This window comes from Dendropsophus ebraccatus, chromosome 1, assembly GCF_027789765.1.
Source record: "Dendropsophus ebraccatus isolate aDenEbr1 chromosome 1, aDenEbr1.pat, whole genome shotgun sequence".
NCBI classification, from domain to species: Eukaryota; Metazoa; Chordata; class Amphibia; order Anura; family Hylidae; genus Dendropsophus; species Dendropsophus ebraccatus.
The window spans coordinates 195,417,996-195,439,725 of NC_091454.1; the positions used below are offsets into that span (position 1 = coordinate 195,417,996).

General features: G+C 42.3%; 1 protein-coding gene across 1 annotated transcript in view; it reads left to right on the forward strand.

Moving 5' to 3' along the window:
- Positions 1 to 5,251: 5,251 nt before the first annotated feature.
- The window catches only part of KCNIP3 (potassium voltage-gated channel interacting protein 3), an 81,563-nt gene continuing 65,084 nt past the window's right edge, over positions 5,252 to 21,730 (forward strand). Inside the window, exon 1 of the mRNA XM_069943291.1 lies at positions 5,252 to 5,299. Coding sequence (XP_069799392.1) covers positions 5,294 to 5,299 — 6 coding nt within the window. The 5' untranslated portion in view covers positions 5,252 to 5,293. The remainder of the gene's footprint in view (positions 5,300 to 21,730) is intronic.

The following is a 21,730-nucleotide window of genomic DNA, read 5'->3' on the forward strand; positions in this document are numbered from 1 at the left end:
GAAAGGTTATGTTCCCACAAACTGTTAAAATTAAGTAGATGGTCATCATTTACTGGCAAATAATTACCATTATTTTAAATTAATGGCCGTTATTTCCGTTATTAAATGGCGGCCATCCATTCCATTTCTGCAGCGTGTGGGTACATAACCTTTCTGTGTTTTAATCCATTCCTAGTTCTGGTTGCAAAATACTGACCAAAATACTGAGCAAAAATATTGTGTGTGAACATAGCCTTAAATGGGCAGTCAGACACTTTAATAAATATGGTGGTTTGAGAAACTAAAACACTGATGTGTAGAATGTTTTGAAAACTCGCTCGGTTGATTGCTGCCATTCCACAGAGTGATGGCAGCATATCGCTGCTATTCTCATCGTTAATTTTTCAACATGTTGAAAGACAACGAACAGCTGACATCGTCTTCTATTACACAAGATGATTATCAGCCGTAACAGCCGATATCGGCCAAATAATAGTCGCTTCATGCGATAGGGCTTTTAGTACATCTGGCAAGTTTTTTACATGACAAAACTAAAACCTGACACCCAACCCCCACACTGTGATCCCTCTCACAGCACACTTGATTTACAGTATGGCTACATAGGCCTGAGGAAGGTCGGAAGCACGACCGAAACGTCGCCAGTAGCATTACCTTTTTGCATAATTTCTTGTATCTTGATCTGGTTGGATTGTGATACCTTTCTTCTCTTCTGAATAAAAATTTTCACGAGCATACAACCTCTTGGAAGTGCAGTGCTTTTGTCTACATGTACCAAGGGATTGAGGAATCCTTCTACACTCGCACCCAACAGTATTATTTAGAGGGTGTGCGGACTGTTGCTGTTGTATAATATATCTGACATCACACCTGTGGAAAACCTATAATATACTTGTAATAAAATTTTTATTAAAGTAAAGTATTGCCCTGTTAAAAGTTATGCAAATCAGCAATCTACACTTATTACCGGAAATGCTTATAAATTGCTTTTTTCTCTGCACTTACAACTGTATCAAGGCTTCACTTCCTGGATAAAATGGTGATGTCACTTCCTAGATAAAATGGTGATGTCACGACCCAACTCCCAGAGCTGTGTGGGCTGTGGCTGCTGGAGAAGATGATGGCAGAGGGACACTGAGGGACACAGGGCACTGGAGGGACACTGAGCATCCCTCTGCCATCATCCTCTCCAGCAGCCACAGCCCGCACAGCTCTGGGAGTCGGGGCGTGACATCACCATTTTATCCAGGAAGTGACATCACCATTTTATCCAGGAAGTGACATCACCATGTTATCCAGGAAGTGACGTCACCATGTTATCCAGGAAGTGACATCACCATGTTATCCAGGAAGTGACATCACCATGTTATCCAGGAAGTGAAGCCTTGATGCAGTAGTAAGTGCAGGGAAAAAAGCACTTTATAAGCATTTCCTGTAAGAAGTATATATTGGTGATTTGTGTAACTTTGGGGGACAATACAATACTTTAATAAAAATTTTCGCCGGACTTCTCCTTTAATATTATACGGACAGATGAAATACAGTATACACCCCCCCCCCCTTTCCTATGGACGTCACTCGCCCTTGCCAGTAACACCCTTCTATGTCTTCAAGTTCCAGAGCACAGCTGTATTACCCAGACACTTCCTTGTGATATACAATTCCCTAATGTATTCAGCTGAATCCTTTATTTCCCGTGTCTATCTGTCCTCCATACTGCACAAGTTCTAGAGGGAAAACATAACAATAATGGTCTCCTTACTGGCGGTGTGAATAGTGTTACTCTGCTAACTCCGTCTATTTTAGTCTCTGGATTAAAAATAGCTCTCAGTGAGCAGAGTCTGCGCCCGTTCTGCAGCCAGCACCCATAGGTTCGGATTAATAAGGCATCTTTCACATTAGGGCCCCCCACTCTGGATGTGTGGGTCTCGGTACTTGGGTTCGGTTACCATGGAGATGTGAGGGTGGGTGTAGGATGCTGCAGATTATCTGCATTACTTTCCGGTGTGATGGTCTCAGATATCTTTACTATAGGATTATATTCATATTCTTTACTATGATGATGTAGCAGAGCTGAGTTTGTCATTTAACACTTCAGTTTGGCGGCACTATATATAAGGCGCTACATTAAAATAAAAAAACAATGCAGTATCTCATCAACACCAAGCGTCCTAATGCATTGCTGATGACTGCTTTGTGCCAGTGGTACTGCCTTCCCATTTTGGTCCTACTCTTGTCTCATAAATTATAGAAAAAAAAAAAACACATTGGCCTTTTTGTAGAAAAAAATCCTTTTTTTGTGAAAGTTTTTGTGATTTTCTAATGATTTTTTTAAATGATTTTTTACATTTTGCTGATGGGTTTTCTTTTAGAAGGGTTATCCAGATAGATAGATAGATAGATAGATAGATAGATAGATAGATAGATAGATAGATAGATAAGTGATACTCACCTCTCCCTGATCCCCTGCAGCTTGGATGCTCTCAGTCCTCACTTGTCCCTGCTACCTCATTGCTCATGCAGCATGTTGTCGTTGTCTCAAAAATAACAGATCCACTCAGCCAATCACTGGCTACAGGTGTCCCACCTCCTCGGCCAGTGATTGGTTGTGCAGTGCAGTTCCTGTGGTAATGACATGTCACAAGGATAAAGATGCAGTGACAAGCAAGAACTGGGAGTTTTAGAGTGGCAGCAGTGGGAGATTGGGGAGATTAGCGGTCGCAGGAAAAACTGACATGTCAGTTTTGTGCGGCTGCTATTTAATGAATTGTCAGTTCACACAATGGTAAGTGCATCTCCGGCCGCACTTACAAATGCGTGCTATGGTGAATTGAGATGCAGGTGCACACGGGTGCGCCTGCATCCTAATTCAGCACAAATGAGGTTCACAGAACGGCCGGTGTCATACAGCGTGTGAACCCGGCCTCAAAGTCTATAGAAAAATACAAAATCCACTGCTAACTTGCATTATGTGTTTATGTAACTTTTGGTGGCGTATCAGTGATATTTTTCAAAGGCATCTTGCTTAGGGTAAGAGGTTTTTTTGTTTTTTTCCTAGAGGATTTTCTATAGGGAAGAGAAAATGCAATTCTAAAAAAACTTTTTAGTACTTTTCAGAATAAACAAAACATGTTTTCTTCCAAGAACAGCACCACATCTGTCCCCAGGTTGTGTGTGGTATTGCAGCTCTGCCCCGTTCACTTCTTCAAATGAGCTGAGCTGCAGTACAACACACAAGCTAAAGACATGCACGGCGCTGCTGTCAGCTGTCAGTATTCATGTTATTTCTAATCCTGGAGAACACTTGTAAACTAGACACGCCATGCTCCCTTTTCCTTTAAGCCAAACCCCTTGGCATAAGAGTTGCAAGGAGTGTTTAAAGGGGTTATTCAGAAACACCACCTCCCCTGTCCTCAGTTCAAATCAACTGATGTTAGAAAGTTATACAGAATTTTAATTTACTTCTAATTAAAAAAGTTTTTTTTTAATATGTTATTACTTATGCAAAGTTAGACAAATTCCTAATGTACATTAATCATGGGAAATGCACATTGGCCCATATACTGCTATTTAATTTAGTAGATCATGGAATCTTCAAATTCTCTCAAAAACGGTGACATCACGAATCAGTTGTAATTCCTATGGAGTGTCCAGCAGGGGTCGCTCTATATATAGAAGTCTATGGAACTGTATTGTATATGCAACTGTAAGCAGGCCCGCTCCTGCCATGAGGCGGAATGAGCCTTCCGCCTCAGGTGGCAGATTTTGCAGTCCGACAGGGGGCGGCATTATGTCCCCCATGCTGTCATTTTTGTTAAGTATCACTTAACAAAAATGACAGCGGCCGCTCACCTGTCCCGTTGCCCACGCTCTCCACTGTCTCCACATCCGTCAGGTCCCGCGACGTCACCCTGCAGCTGTCATCGACCTCCAGACTGTGGTGAGTGCCCGGGGTCGGTGGGGGTCGCGCGGGACCGCCGGGGGGTTGTTGCGGTTTGATGCGGTGCGGGTGGCGCATCAAACCGCAACCCCCCCACTCACTCACCACAGCCTGGAGGTCCATGACAGCTGCAGGGTGACGTTGCGGGACCTGACGGGATGTGGAGACAGCAGAGAGCGTGGGCCGGCTGCGGCGTGGGACAGGTGAGCGGCTGGCTGGGGGGGCGCGCGATGTCGGCCATCACACAGGGGGGCGGCCGCCTGAGGTTTGCCTCAGGCGGCAGAGACCCCAGAATCGGCCCTGACTGTAAGTAATGTATCACAGGGACGCAGGGCAGAGGGACCAGGCTCACACCAGGAGAGGTGGAGATAGATCACACCAAGCAGGGAGGGAGAGAGGTGCCCGTACATCTAACTACCCCCCCTCCCTTGCTGCTCGATGTGTGGGACACATAAACATAGTACTACTCCACCCATCATCTGCTTATATGAACTGTCCAGAGCGGTAGCAAATCCCCATAGAAAACATCTCCTTTCTCGAACACTTCACTGGAGTACCCCTTTAATTCCATGGAAGTGAATGGAGCCAAACTGTAACACCACACACAACCTGAGGACAGAGATGGGGCTGTTTTTGCAAGTAAATATCTGTGCTTTTTCTAATCCTAGATAAATATTAAATGTCATATGTGAAAATTCCCTTCAAAGAACAATCAAGTAGCCATCAAAACTGCCCAACTACATCATAGGCTTTACCTGCAGTCCTATGTATCACCTTCATATACTGGAATCCCTATCCCCAATAATAACTTGCACCATCAACCCACCTAGGAGCTCATCAGTTGTTAAAAAAAAATATCCTGAAATCCCAATTTTAATGGGTGGCACAGTGAGGTTCCAGCCCTAGTAATTTACTAAATGTACAAACAATCTATGTTAATCTGCGGAGCCTGAAAAATTGATATTCCTAATAACCATGTAATTGCGCCATATGGTGCATGGGAACATCCCACGGCTCACATACAAGGGCACGTTTCCATATTCCTTTAACAAACGGGGGAACATTTGGGTAAGAAAGATAAAGCCAATACAGGGTGTAATGTTTATTATCAGAGAAGAAAAAGAAGAAGAGAAGAAATAAATCTAATGCTTGTAAGGAACGGGAACACCAGCTATAAATGGAGATTAGTCGTAGCGGTTCCAGGAGTGTGGTGAGCAAACGGTTAATACAGAAGAGGCTTTTTTTTTTTTCCTGGAGACTTGGATAAGAGCCTGAGAGCGGAGAGGAGGCACAGCACAGTGTTAGCATTGTCACACTATTCCAGGCAGCAGCATCCGTCCACTATCTTCAGTTACCATGCAGGTAAGAGATGGGACCTCTCCATGGTCCTGTATGTCCATCTATATGTAACTCAATATGATCTTTGCTGGCTAGGTCTTCCTTTTCCTCTTCTCTTTCCATGTGTTGCTATGTACCATACGCTCTTGTCTCTCTTCTTCAGTACTTGACTGTTCACACTCTCATAGGAATCGCATGGTGCCCAATTCTTCCATTCACCTTGCTTGTCCTATAGGATCAATTCATGAAATATTGAAGACGAGAGAGGGATGCAGATCGCCTTCAGTACTTGTCACTTGCTGGTCACTTCCACCAGCTAGAGATGTAGCAGAGCCGAGTGGTCGCTGTCATACCACGATGCATTACGGGACTACACGTAGACATAGAATGTCGTAGGAACCCATAACCTATAACAGATGACAAATACAGCTCTGCTACATCCATAGTGGTGATATCATGTATCTAATATTGGGAGTATCATATAGATTTCTAGATATAGAGAATAGCATCTTCTCTATTACTCTCTGTATAAGTTGTTTACTGCTTGAGCTTTCTTTGCTGTATAGTAAGGTAACATAGTAGCAGCTTCCAATGGAAGTTTATCACAAGTTTATTCATAGACGTGAGACTTCATGAATATTAAAATCACACCTGTTCCTCATAGGAAATAGATGAAGGCTGCAGATCATATGCAGGAAGAAGCTGCAGGAGGATGACAGATGTTTGCCGCTTAGCACTGATGTCTGGCCTCGCAGCACTAGGGTCCGGGGTTTTCCTTGGGTTTGCAGGGGCTTCCTCTGGGTTCCCCCTCACTCTATAAATACAGTGGTGCCTTGGATTACGAGCATAATTTGTTCCGGGGCCATGCTTGTAATCCAAATCTACTCTTAAACCAAAGCAAAACTTCCCATAAGAAATCACTGACATGCAGACAATTGGTTCCACACCCCAAAAATAATGATTTTTTTAAATTCTAAATAACATGTAAAACAAATGAAACAAAGATTAAGAAAACGCTGGATATGTTATATTATAAGTTACTTACAGTATAGCAATCAGCATGTGGAGTAGAAAGTATAGTAAGTGCATAAGAAAGAAAAAAACAGCAGCAGTTTGTAGATGCAGGATGGAGCTGCAGATCCCTATAATGGCTGAATGTGAGTACAGGCACATTATAGCAGCAGTGTGTATAGCTGAGTGTGAGTGCAGGCACATTATAGCAGGAATGGAGAGAATGGGAAACACCAGGGCTGACAGAGACCGCAGGGAGCATGAAGGAATGAGCAGGACAGATGTGGACACATAAATGCAGCACTCTCTGTCCGGGGAGAGAGAGGGGTTATAGCTATGAAGAGATTACCTCCACAGTCCTGTCCCCTGATGTAAGCCCCAGCCTGAAGTGGATCTGCTATTATTTGGAAGGTGAGGGAGACTTCCTGGGTCAAAGTACAAGGCTGTAGACCCGCTATGCAGACCATGTCTCTCCTCCACTCGCGATCCCACCCAGTACAGGGAGCTCTTAAACCAAAGCAATGCTCTTAAACCAAGTCACAATTTAAAAAAACTGTAAGCTCTTAAACCAAAACGATCTTAAACCAAGTTACTCTTAAACCAAGGTACCACTGTATACTGATAACTTCCAATGAAATTGGCCCCAGCATGTGTGTCTGGTGTAGTGAAATCAGAGATGGGTAACATCTGTACATCAGTACAGCGCTGCAGAATATGTTGGTGCTTTATAAGCTATGGCAGAGAAATAGCTGACGTGTGTATGATACACATAGATATGTATTCAAAAAAGAACTTTACATTAATACATTAATTTTAGCTTTTTTATGTAATATGCTTTTTTAGATTGTTATAGTAGTATTTTTAATTTACTATCATTGATTTTTATTTTTTTTTTTGGGGGGGGGGGGTGGTCAAGTCCTATAGAGAAGCTTATGGGGAAAATACTAGAAAAAAAATACCACCCCCAGAAAAAAAGCTCCAAGAAGCAGAAAAGACAATGTATAGTTTATATTGCTTCTTCTATTATGGCCTTTATGTGTTTATGCTTTGTTTTTTTTAGCATAAAACTGAGAAGTGGATACAAAACTAAGAAGAAAAAAAAACATTTTAATATACTTTTTTTTTCTTTTTATATTTAGTTCTTGGTTTGATCTAGAAATAAAAACTGCTTAAAGGCTGCCTTTGTAATTCCAGCCTTATACTATGTTCACACAATGAATTTTGGCCAGTAGAAAAAAAACTGTTTTTAATAACTGAGCAAAAAAAAAGAAAAAATTGGCAAAAAAAGGACATGCCAAGTAATTGTACAACCATAGTCATTTTAATATATATATATATATATATATATATATATATATATATATATACAGTCAGGGACCACAATAAAAACAAACGAAAACCCTTTAAGCTCAAATCCCACAGAGCAGTTTTTTGAAAGAAAGAAAAAAGCAGCTTTTATGTCAAAGCCCAAAGTGAATCCAACAGAGGGAGAAGTATTAGTCCTTCCTGTATATTTCCTATTCCTTTTGGACCCACCTCTGGCATTGGCTCGAAAACTACAGTGACAGGTTTTCAAAAAACTGCGGTGTGTGATTCCAGCCTAGCACACCCTTCGGTTCACTGCCACCTCTCCAGCGCCCCCTACTGAGGTGAGGTTCCAGTGACATGGCATACATTGTGCAGGCCTCAGCAGTCACCTACAGTACACACAGGAAGAGATCATTAGGGCCAGAGACTGTAGCAATGTACACCAGCAAGGGACACCATATAGACAGCCCTGGATCAGTAGCAAACTGAGGGATGAGTACTCTATTTTTTTATTTTACTAGTTAGCTTTGTAAAGTGTCTCCCACTCTCATGAACCCAACCCATCCATGTATGATATGGGCCGCCACTCCAGCTTCCCCCACAATAACAGCTAATTGCCATTGGAGAGATTCCAGCAGACAACATTTCTCACATCCCCATGGGTTCCTGACTGATGGATAGCACTGGAGGAGTTTATATAGCGTGACAGTCAGGCATGCATGCCAGCACGTCATACTCTCTATGGAAATTACAGAAAAAGCTCAACATTTTGCACAGGTCCAGCACATAGCTGATGATTGGAATCCTGTGTAATACACCTTTAAATTAAAGGGGCTGCTTGAGACTAGAAATAAAGGATTTCTCCTATGGCATGAATATCCTATAAGACCTTTGGGGTAATACAGTAGGCTTTACTAAATTGACAACCTTCTCTCCTCCCCCCAAACCTCTCAGCAAGGTTACGTCTTAATATATTTGTGCAGATCAAGAAAACAGTTCAAGGTCATTTAAAACTTTGTCAGACATGCGGTACAGTGTATATAACAAGTCACCGGGGATTAGAGGAGCAGGTAATCTGCATTCTCCAGACAATTCAATGTGTCAACCTGAGGCGCCATCCACAACTATAGCTGACAAGTCCAAATGCTAAAAAAAAAAGCATAGAAAAGGTTCAGGGGTCATTCTGTGCACAGATCAGAAAGCCCAACTTCCACTGACGGAGACTTTCCACTCCCATCCATTTTGTTATTATATAGGCAATATGGAAGCAGACCACCAATTCTGACCACCAGATATTTCAGGGTGAGCTGATGCAATATGTTATCAGAGTGATAATGTTCAGATCATTGGTGTGTTAGTAAATATGTATAGTATACCGTATATACTGTACTGCTCTCTAACTGCCCTACATGTGCTGTACTGCCCTCTACTGGTACTACACATAGAATAATGCTCTCTAACTGCCCTACATGTACTGCTATCAACTGGTACTACAACGAGTATAATGCTCTGTAATACCCTCTACTGGTAGTAGTATAATGATCTCTAACTGCCCTATATGTACAGTAGTGCCCTCTACTGGAAGTACAAGTAGTTTAATGCTCTCTAACTGTCCTACATGTACTGTACTGCCCTCTACTGGAAGTACAAGTAGTATAATGCTCTCTAACTGCCCTACATGTACTGTGCTGCCCTCTACTGGAAGTACAAGTAGTATAATGCTCTCTAACTGCCCTACATGTACTGTGCTGCCCTCTACTGGAAGTACAAGTAGTATAATGCTCTCTAACTGCCCTACATGTACTGTACTGCCCTCTGCTGGTAGTAGTATAATAATCTCTAACTGCCAAATATGTACAGTAGTGCCCTCTACTGGAAGTACAAGTAGTATAATGCTCTCTAACTGCCCTACATGTACTATGCTGCCCTCTACTGGTAGTATTATAATGATCTCTAACTGCCCTACCTGTACAGTAGTGCCCTCTACTGGTAGTACAAGTAGTATGCTCTTTAACTGCCCTACATGTCCTGTACTGCCCTCTACCGGTAATAGTATAATGATCTCTAACTGCCCTACATGTACTATACTGCCCTCTACTGGTGGTTGTAGTATAATAATATCTAACTGCCTTACATGTACAGCATTACTCTCTAACTGCCCTACATGTACAGCATTACTCTCTAACTGCCCTACATGTACTATACTGCCCTCTACTGGTGATAGTAGTATAATAATATCTAAATGCCCTACATGTACAGCATTACTCTCTAACTGCCCTACTTGTACTGCTCTCTAGTGAAGAGCGAACATCCCAATGTTCGTTTTGAATCCCGAACACGAACATTTAAAAAAAATGATTGTGACCGGTTCATGTTCGCTGAACATTCATGGACAAATAACGAACGTACAGTAAAAGGGTACATTTTGGTCTATGCACATGCGTACAGATTGTCAGGTCCCAGCGTAAATTATGCAGCTGCGTACATTCGCAAGTTTAAATGTTTGAAAATGATCGTGATAACCATTCCGATCATCGAAAAAATTGTCCGTGATCGGGCAACATGAACAATTAACGTCATGTTCGTACAAACATACGAAGGTTTTCGCTCATCACTACTGCTCTTAACTGGTAGTACAAGTAGTATAATGCTCTCTAACTGCAATAAATATACTGTACTGCCCTCTACTGGTAGCAGTATAATGATCTCTACCTGCCCTACATGTAAATACTGCTTGCTAACTGACCTACATGTACAGTGTTTCTCTCTAATTGTCCTACATGTACAGTCCTGCTCTCTAACTTTACATGTACAGTACTGATCTCTAAGTACAGGACATGTAGTATTACACTATACTGTAGAGAGGAGATACTAGACAAACACAGCAGTACAGCACATGTAGTATTTACACTGTACTGTAGAGAAGATACTAGACAAACACAGCAGTACAGGACATGTAGTATCACACTGTACTGTAGAGAAGATACTAGACAAACACAGCAGTACAGGACATGTAGTATCACACTGTACTGTGTAGAGGAGACACTAGACACACAGTAGTACAGGACATATAGTATCACACTGTACTGTAAAGAGGAGATACTAAACACACACAGCAGTACAGGACATGTAGTATCACACTGTACTGTAGAGAGGAGATACTACACATAGACAGCAGTACAGGACATGTAGTATCACACTGTACTGTAGAGAGGAGATTCTAGGCACACACAGCAGTACAGGACATGTAGTATCACACTATACTGTAGAGAGGAGATACTAGACACACACAGCAGTACATGACATGTAGTATCACACTGTACTGTAGAGAGGAGATACTAGACACACAGCAGTACAGGACATGTAGTATCACACTGTACTGTAGAGAGAAGATACTAGACACACACAGCAGTACAGGACATGTAGTATCACACTGTACTGTAAAGAGGAGATACTAGACACACACAGCAGTACAGGACATGTAGTATCACACTGTACTGTAGAGAGGAGATACTAGACACACACAGCAGTAAAGGACATGTAGTATCACACTGTACTGTAGAGAGAAGATACTAGACACACACAGCAGTACAGGACATGTAGTATCACACTGTACTGTAAAGAGGAGATACTAGACACACACAGCAGTACAGGACATGTAGTATCACATTGTACTGTAGAGAGGAGATACTAGACACACACAGCAGTACAGGACGTGTAGTATCACACTATACTGTAGAGAGGAGATACTAGACACACACAGCAGTACAGGACATGTAGTATCACACTGTACTGTAGAGAGGAGATATTAGACACACACAGCAGTACAGGACATGTAATATCACACTGTACTATAGCGAGGAGATACTAGACACACAGCAGTACAGGACATGTAGTATCACACTATACTGTACAGAGGAGATACTAGACACACAGCAGTACAGGACATGTAGTATCACACTATACTGTACAGAGAAGATACTAGACACACAGCAGTACAGGACATGTAGTATCACACTATACTGTACAGAGGAGATACCAGACACACAGCAGTACAGGACATGTAGTATCACACTGTACTGTAGAGAGGAGATACTAGACACACAGCAGTACAGGACATGTAGTATCACACTGTACTGTAGAGAGGAGATACTAGACACACACAGCAGTACAGGACATGTAGTATCACACTATACTGTAGAGAGAAGATACTAGACACACACAGCAGTACAGGACATGTAGTATCACACTGTACTGTAGAGAGGAGATACTAGACACACAGTAGAACAGGACATGTAGTATCACACTATACTGTAGAGAGGAGATACTAGACAGCCAATCCCTGCAGGTACTTCACAAAAACTGGGGTTTTACCGGTAAAATGGCCACATCGATTGGCTGATTATCTAGGCTGTCTGTAGCAATGTATGCTGAGTCTGGTCTCAAGTTAAATGGTCCATTAGGATCATTGTATGTTGAAAATATTGTAACCTGAGGCCATTCTAAGTTGAGAGACCACTGTATATAAGCTGCTCCTTCCTTCAATACCAGTCCCGACACAATATATGTAGTTGTATAATTAACAATAAGGAAGTAGTAGGCACTCCATCATACTTCAAAAAAAATTTCCATCATACTTTAAAATGTTCTATTTTTTTTCTCTTTTCTTATTTTAATTTTATCTGAGGATTGATTTTTTATTTTTGCCCAGATGAACAAACATGATCATGATCATGGATCAAGGATCATGATCGAGCAGTCATTGTAAATTGATGTAAATAATTATGATAACAATGTCTGCCATTGATGGACTTCTATAACAGAGAACTTACTGAGGGAACTTACTTTGCAGACCTTTTACTTTTACTACATGCTGGCTACCTGTACTGTATGTACTGCCCCCTCCTGGTAGCACAAGTAGTGTCTCTATCTCTCTCTCTCTCTCTCTCTCTCTCCCCCCACTCTTGTCCCCAGCTTGGGCAGGGTTTAGCTGCTCAGTTCCATTGAAGTGAATGGAGCTTATATTGCAAACCGCACCTGAACTGGAGACAAGAGTTGTGTTGTCTCTGAAAGAAAGTGGCCATGTTTTTGTAGCACTAGATAACCCTTTTAAAGAGAAAAACTATCAGCAGGTTAGACTAATCTAAGAGGTATGCCAGGGCACTCACCAGTAAGCGTGCTGTAATCTTTATTATATGAAATTCATTGCAGGTTAAAAAGCGGGCAGCAGAGAGGACGCAGCACCCTCAGGGGCGTAGACTGACGGGGCGTAGACTGACGAAGCGTGGAAACGCGAAACAGCTGTGCTGCTGAGGGTGCTGCGTCCTCTCTGCTGCCCACTTTTTAACATGCAATGAATTTGATATAATAAAGATTACAGCACGCTTACTGGTGAGTGCCCTGGCATACTTCTTTTTCTGATGACTATTCATATGTAATATTGCAACTCGCAAAGTGAGCACCACCAGATCTGTACAATCACCATCAGCATAACTCCTATCTTCCCACGTATGAACCAGACCGTATGGAGGTGGTAGTGTCGGTAGCTGCTTCTTACATAGACATTAGACTAATCTAACCTGCTGATATGTCCCTATTGTGCAGGAGACAAAGAGGCTGAAGATAAGTGTCTTACCTCCATCCTCGGCACCGTTCTGGTGAAATTCGTCATCTGCTCCATGGTCTGGTAAGGCTGTTAGGGGCAGTTTGCATGGAGCAAAAGCGGCGGAATTTTGCATCTTTGTCTATTCTTTGAGCGGAGAGCGACGGAAGCGGAAGTGTGCGAGCCCTCCCTTAGACACAGTGTGACACAGAGTTCTGCCACAGAATTCCGCCACTTTTGCTCCATGTGAACTGGCCCTTCGGAGCACTGGGGCATCATTAGGTGCGCTGCCCACCCCCATATCAACGATCCAACACACTACATTGATTATCATTAAAAAAAGGCGGGCCTGCATAATGGGGGTGGGGCAGTGCTCTTAACGGTGCCCCACCGCTCCTGACAGTCTTACCCGATCATGGAGCAAACGACTAACTACACCGGAACGGAACCGAGGATGAAGGTGAGAGACATATCTTCCTCCTCAGCATCTCCTGCACAATAGAGAGCTATCGGCAGAGATGCTGTGCAGTTTGCTGTATTGGTGATTAGCTGAGGCAACGTGTAATAAATTCCCATGAGGATGTCGTCACCGTGAATGAAAAGTCTACATCAAAAGTGCAAGGAAAGTAGACGAGCAGACACTTAAGCATCTTTGCCTCTAGGTTGTTAATTTATAATCTGGCTCAGAAATGATTTCATAAATGGAAACTCTACCTCTCCTCCTAATACCGGGACTAGAAGTTCATGGAAATGACTAGTGCTGACCCCGTGCCGCAGCCAGCCCCTCGCTCCCACTTACCCTTCTCTGCATCCCCAAGTCGACCTCATTTGCCAGTGTTTATCTCCCTCGATAGCTTACACTCTCCCTTTCTTCCCTTTCTCATTGTTCATTAAAGGTTTTTTTTTTTATCTCCTATAAAGAGGGAAGCTATTTTAAACACTTTGATGAACAGGCTGCATAGAATAAGATAATAATAAGTCTTATTTATCCTGCAAGAGATAAATTAGAACCTTTGATGAGTAGGCCCAATTCTCTCGATCCCTCGCGCTTTCTCGCTGCATTTCTTCTCATTGGGGGAGATTTATCAAACATGGTGTAAAGTGAAACTGGCTCATTTTCCCCTAGCAACCAATCAGATTCCACCTTTCATTTCTCACAGACTCTTCAGAAAATGAAAGGTGGAATCTGATTGGTTGCTAGGGGCAACTGAGCCAGTTTCACTTTACACCATGTTTGATAAATCTCCCCCATTGTGTCTATTGTTGAGCAGAGTGGGGCATGAATGGCTAATACCGCCTGCATACTGGCAGGATCTTGTCCCATTTAAACCAGATCTATGTCTGGCTCAGCCATAGTCAAACAATCCATTAGGCAAGCTAACCATGGGTCTATCACTGCTTTCCTAAGAAAAAAATCAATTAAAGGGGTATGCCGGAGGAACAAAAATAGTGCTTTAATACATGTAATTTACGAAGTTGTATCATTTGCTGACACCAGTTGACAAAAAAAAATTCCTCTGGAGTACCCCTTTAATTGATGTTTTTAGAAAAGAAGTGATCGACCCATAGTTAGCTTGCACAATGGTTTGGTTGACTATGGCCAGACATAGTTACATAGTTAGTATGGTTGAAAAAAGACGCATGTCCATCAAGTTCAACCAAGGAGGAAGACTAAGTACTGGAAGACTTAAAGAGGTTACCCGGAAAAATGACTACTTGGTCAGGCTGACGGAATGTGGGGACTTCTCGGTAATGTATACTTACCTGTCCCATTCCCCCACCGCTAATGGATCCTGGGCCGCTTGCTCTGCACCACTTCTTGTGTTTTCATAACATACAATGACATTGTGCTTCCACCGGAAATGGACCACAGAAAAAAAGAAAAAATTGGTCAGCTCTCCTAAAACACTGTTCACACTAGGCAGGAGCACGTTGCTATGGCTGAAATTGCAAACACACAAAAACACAGAAAAATGCAACAGCTCACCGCAGCAGCAAGATACAGACCCACCATAGACATGAAAATAGTTAAAAGCAGCCCCCCCCCAACTGCCAAAAAAAAAATACCCACAAAAATAATGAGTCTCTTACTATTACTATTTGCAAGCAGCGTAAACTGCTCAGCATAGCGTAAATACTCAGCATAGACCCTATACTAAGCGGCCATTTCCTATGGGAGCAAAACGTTATCGGATGTTCTGAAAACACAAGCAACGGTGCAGAGTGGGCGGCCCAGGATCCAGCAGTGTCGGAGGGCATGGGACAGGTAAGTATATATTACCGACATGTTTCCCAGAGCCCGTCAGCCTGACCAAGTATTCATTTTTCCTGGACAACCTCTTTAAGTCTTCCAGTACTTATCAGCTGCTGTATGTCCTGCAGGAAGTGGTGTAATCTTTCCATTCTGAAACATAGCTTTCTGCTGCAACCTCTGTCTGGTTTTTAAATAGAAGTAATTTACAAAAAAAAAATCCCGCTGGAGTACCACTTTAACTATGAGTAGAAGATAGAGCTACATAAAATATGCATTGAAGTGGATCAGTACAGTGCAGTCAATATGGCAGCACTCTTGAGGTGCATCTGCGATGCCCGGGCCCCTACTCCGCTGAGAGGATGTTGTTGCGAGCAGGAATCGGTGCAGCTGCTAGCTAGATGGTTGTCACGGTTTAGGCACGAGGGATCGCAGCTGGAAACCGGGCTCCTGACCGAGCGGAGACTAGGCATGCGATTCTTCGTTGTCCTTAGTCAGGGCACCAATTATCACACCAATGCCAAGGTTCAGAAACAACGGTAGTTGTATATTTATTGTAACGGTGGTAACTAGTAGCAACAGTCTCTCCGGATGCAACCGGGAATAAGGCAATCTTGAATAAGGCAGAGTAATGGGTGATGCTGCAATAGGCTGTGATGATAGCGTACTGAATGATGGGAGTAGTAGTGAAACTGAGGTTGAGATGCTGGGTGGAATGAGACTTGAATGAAATACTTGCTGTTGATGATTAGAGAAGATGATGAGAGGAATAACTGAAGAATCGGCACCCAGATGAGAATCTTGAGACTTGAGACAGGAACACAGCCAGTGGACTGGAGCAGCAGAGAACACGCAGGCCTCTCTCTTGGCAGGGAGAGAGGTCTAACACACAACCTATCCCCTCTGTGGTAGGGAATAGACTGAGGTAGAACAGGAAGTCACTTGGTAACCCCAGCCAAAGCTCGATGACCATTGGGGGAACCATGGCAACAGGGCACAGTCACGTGACATCCAGCCATTGCATCATCACACCATTAGGACATATACAGAGAAATATACATGAGAAGTACCATACTTGAACACTGGGGGCGACATAATACCTTTAGGCACTGATACCTGAATATGCATACAAGAGATGAATGGAACAGCAGACCTGAACACTGAGAGGGGTGACACAATACACACAGTTGCAGTGGACCATAGCTTTCCAGAACAGAACTGGCTATAATAAACGTGTGAGGATAAAAGGGTCTGTTCTGGGGCACTGCACATCCATAACAGACCTTAAGCCTAATTCTAACCCTAACACATTGATTTTAAACCTTATTATGATCATTCACACATCTGGAAGTAATGGTCTGCCAAAGAACAGCTTTTTCTCTTGACAGTGACCCTCATATTCACCCTCTGCATAGAGTACTGGGTCTAGCTCCATTTAAGTGATATATGTGTAGTGGTTGGTCAGGTCAGTGATGGTTGCCTGACAGCGACAGTCTGATGTCCACTGCACCGAGTAATAGAAGCAACGGCAGCAGACCAATGCTCTCTTCGATGGGCCACCCAGATGATCTAAGGATCGGCCGGGCCACCTCTCCCGAAGCTCCCAATATCCCCCACCCCCACTCACTGTCTGTGTAATAGCACATACAGCAAGCGGGGAACGAGGAGGAAACGGGTGCTGACCAGACAGATTGCGCCTTGTAATACGGCCAACTGATTACTGGACTAATATCTAACCAAACCTAGTAGCCAAATGGTAGAGTATATTTATTAAAGAGCAGAATTGTCCCCGTACTACCCTTGTATCAGGCAGCATGGTCTCTGATGACAGTACAATTGTACACTGTTGTATACACTGTATCTAAGCTATTTCTGCCTTCTGCATACACACGCATGTATTCTCTATGTATTAATCACAGCTATTGCCTGTCATCAGCACCTTCAGTAATGAATTATTTGAGGAATTCCATGTCTCACTTCATGTGCTCCATTCTCCGCAGCTCATACCCCCATCATGACTGAATAATTAACCTTTTCCCTAACCCCTATCATTTACATTTTTCGCTTGTTTTTTTTTTTTTTTTTTTCCTTTTTCTAAGAATCGAAGGCCGGATATTTATTTGTGGTAAAATAAATGCTAATCACCATCACATCATCAAATTTGTTTTTATGTTGTTTTTTTTTTTTCATTTAAAATGTTCACTTTGCAAGATTAAATATATAAATATATATAAATATATATATATATATATATATATATATATATATATATAAATATATATATATATTCTTGACTTTACATTTTATTATTTTAAGGGGCATTTTAGTTTTTATAATTTTTTTTCTGTTTTTTATTATGCTTTTAGACTAGGTTCACACTATGCAAAAATGTTGGCCATCTTTTATAATTACGGCCGTCATTGAACAAATAACATACGTTATTTTTAATAACAGACCTTATTTGCATAATGACTGTCGTCATTATGAAAAATGGCCAACATTTTCCTAGCCTAGGCTGTAAAGGCAGTCCTTTGGCAGGCTGTACTAGTAGAGATGCCATGGCAGGGACAGAGGCCTACAGAAGGCCTTCATCTGCCATTAAAACTGATCAGCATCCTGGGATTACATGACAGACTTGACGCCAGACCCCTGATTGACCAAAGTTGTAGTATATAAATATTTAGGTGCTGTGATGCATTGGACTCATCATTGATGCTGGACATTAACCACAGGTGTCAGCTTCAGATAGTATCTGGCAGCCAAAGCGCCTGAGCCTACTCCACATGATGTAGTTGTTTATCATGGGTAAGGAAGCAGTTAAAAGTTTTATCCAGGAATAGAAAAACATAGCTGCTATCTTGCAAAAACAGCACCACACCAGTCCTTAGATTGGTATTAGAGCTCTGCTCCATTCACTTCAGTGGAACTAAGCTGCAATACTACACACAAACTGAGGACAAGAGAGGCACAGTTTGAAAGCCCATTTTTGAACCGGGACCTTGTTTAGTATTTTTGACCGGGGAAGAAAAAGTATATTGCGAAAAAGAGGCATGGAAAAAATGTGCCATCTAAAGTGGCAAATTAATTAAAGAAGAACTCCAGCTGGGACCCATTTTTTTTCAAAATGCCTGCGGAGGGGGTGGGTGGAAATTAATACCATCCACTTACCTTCCTGGCTCCAGTGCTGCCACTCACATACCGTCTCTTTGGTACCTGGTTTTCCAGCCACTTCCTGGTCTTGAGGATGTGACATGGCAGTAGCTGCTGTAGTGGTGTCCTGCCTCGGTCAATCCTATCTTTACTGCTATGTTTGGCTAAGTAACGTCACTATGGGTGCCGACCTTTGACAAAAAAAAACTTCCTGCGTGTTTCGGACAATGCGTTCTCCTTCCTCAGGGAGCTGAAGAAGGAGAATGTATTCTACAAAACGCATAGTTATAATTTTTTCTGTAATAAACATTCAGTTTTAAAAAGGGAAGAATATGAAGTCATATGGTATCTCTGTATCTAATACTGTACACTTCTGTGATATGCTATGTAGGCATACAGCACAACGGTTATCTTTGAAAGAGGCTAGCCTGGTTCACACATTGGCTATCATGTTATCAATGGAGAGGCCAGCTTTGCCAAAAATGGGAACTCTCTACTCTGGTTCATAGAGGGATGTCACAAGTGACAGAGAACCCTCTCATCTATGACATTTACATGCTATAATCCGGCCTATGGTAAAAGGGTAGTCATTGTGAGACAACCCCTCTGAAGCAATGATGCCAAGATTGTGTATGTAGATCAGGTGGGAAGAAGGAGACAGGAAGGAGCTCTTGTCATGTCCATCCTGCAGCTCATGGTGGGCTCTCTATACAAATATAGAATTGTAAGAATTTTACGTTCTTAGAGCCACATAGATGAACAATGGCCAGTTCTCTATAAGATATAAGTCAGTTGTCAGTTTTATATATAAGGGTCACATGTCAGTGTCACATGTCAGAATCTTACAGTCAGGGGACTAGTAGACACCCACCCGCTTAGGAAGGGTGCAAAAGGACTACATGTGGCATTCTCCAGGGGTGCTGCAGTATATATGCAATAGGCATGACGCTAGGAAGGGGTTAATTACTTTATGTACAGTCCTCCACCCCCTTCCCCGTTTATGCTGAATAGCCAATTCGGTAGTTTCCCGGGTTTTTGGGGGGCCAATGGCTGCATAGGTCACGTGTCTGCTAGGAGGTTATACATTACCTGGTGTTCCTGGGCTTTTTCAGTCCACTTCTCTCTGCATAGCGAGTTTTGCCCACCCTCCCTCCCTTTATTTTAAAAATAAATAAATTGATTTAGATTAAAAAAAAAAAAAAAAGCTAATGAAGTTTTGCTTTACTTTATGACTTTCCTTTGACACTCATTGGGCGTGTCATGAGCGGTATGTGTATTAAGTCACAGCTGGCTGGAATTATAATTGCTTACGTAGTGTTGTCGGACGTGTATGGCGGGAGTCCGCTGGTGGCACACCGTTTATATCCCAGAGGACGAGTCGGGCACCGTTAGTGACTGTTGGTTGATGTGGAAAAGTTGTTAAATAAAAGCTGTGGCTGGCCATCACCCAGAAAAAGTATTCACTGTGTAAGTCTTTATTCCTGGTGGCATGGGTTTATTGGTACAAGTTTGGTATGGAGCTCACAGGTAGTCAGAGTCAGATGTCAAAGGCAGGGATAAGAGTTAAAGTTACTAGAGATGATCAAAATCAAACATCAGGAATTGTTAGGTTTGATCGAACTCGAACCTTCTTTATTTGACTCCCACAGTCTTCCCTTTTCATGGGGAAGGTGGAGACAGCCCGTTTACCGCCTGGAAAACAGGGATACAGCCTATTACATAGGTTGTATCCCTGTTTCTCAGGCGGTACTCAAGGTGTCTCCACCTTCCCCACAGAACGGGAAGACTGCGGGAGTCAAATGAAGAAGGTTCGAGTTCAATCAAACCTAACAATTCCTGATGTTCGATCCTCTCTAAAAGTTACAAGTCAGCATTAATGGTCATTATTAGGGTCAGATGTCAGAAGTCAGAATCAGGGGTCAGTGTAAGGTATCAGAGTCACATGTCAGTATCAGAGGTCAGAGTAAGGTGTCAGAATCAAGTGTCAGAGTCAGGTATCAAAATCTGGGGTAAGGGTGAGTAAATTAGCATAATCTCACATTAACATCATGGTTGACCCTGACATCTGAGTATGTCCTAATATGAACACTGTAAGACGGTATAATCTATTAGCTGACAAGGCATTTCACTCTTCAGTCATCAGACTTTGAGACGGCCTTCTTCACCATACATTTATAGTGAATAGATGAGTAAAAACCAGGGTCATTTATCTGTTTTAATTATCTATTTCCTGTAAATAATTAAAAGCAGTGTACAAAGCAATAGAAAGATGTCCGTCCATTATTTATACTCAGGTCAAATCTGTGCCAATGGATGTGATTCATGGGAATGGCAGCACACATGACCAGCGTTCAGCATGTGGTGTCATCTATAGTTATGCTAATGCCGGGCCTGAAATAGCACCAGCTTCAATTGCCGGAGCTTGCTGACTACATAGACAATGGTGTGGTACGTCAGGATCAAAAATACACTGAATATTCACATTTCTTATAAGAATCTGCTGGGAGGATGCCGGGAGTTGGTAATAAACAGCATCTGTTTGCGGATCTGCTGCCTGTTTATTCATTTGTTATTTCTATAGAACACACTATATCATGGCGTAATATATAGATTATATCTGGCCTGCTAAGATCGTAACTGTCCTCACTGTACATTTACTCTGCAGGTAAAAGTACATGCACTTTATTTTTCTTTTTTTTTTACGATTACAGCAATACTAAATATACTAAAAATACAAAAAATTGTTCTGCATCACTCTATTTTGACCCCTTTAAAGGGGTATTCAGGTTAATTAAAAAAAAAAATATATATATATATATATATATATATATATATATATATATATATATAATTTTTATAAGGTTATATGACTTTGTAATATGACTTTATTAAAGAAAAAATTTTATTCTTTTACATTTTTAGGCTATGTTCACACTACGGATGAGACCGGCCGTTCCGTGACTCTCTTAAGTACCGGCCGGATGATCTTTCCTCCGTGGAGCTCTGATGCGGGTGCATCAGCACGCGCCCACATCAGAGCTTCCCATAGCACAGAGTGAAGTAAGCGGCCGGAGCCGCTCGCTTTACTGTGTGAACTGACAGGGCTTTCTGTGGGCAGAATTTATTGAATTCC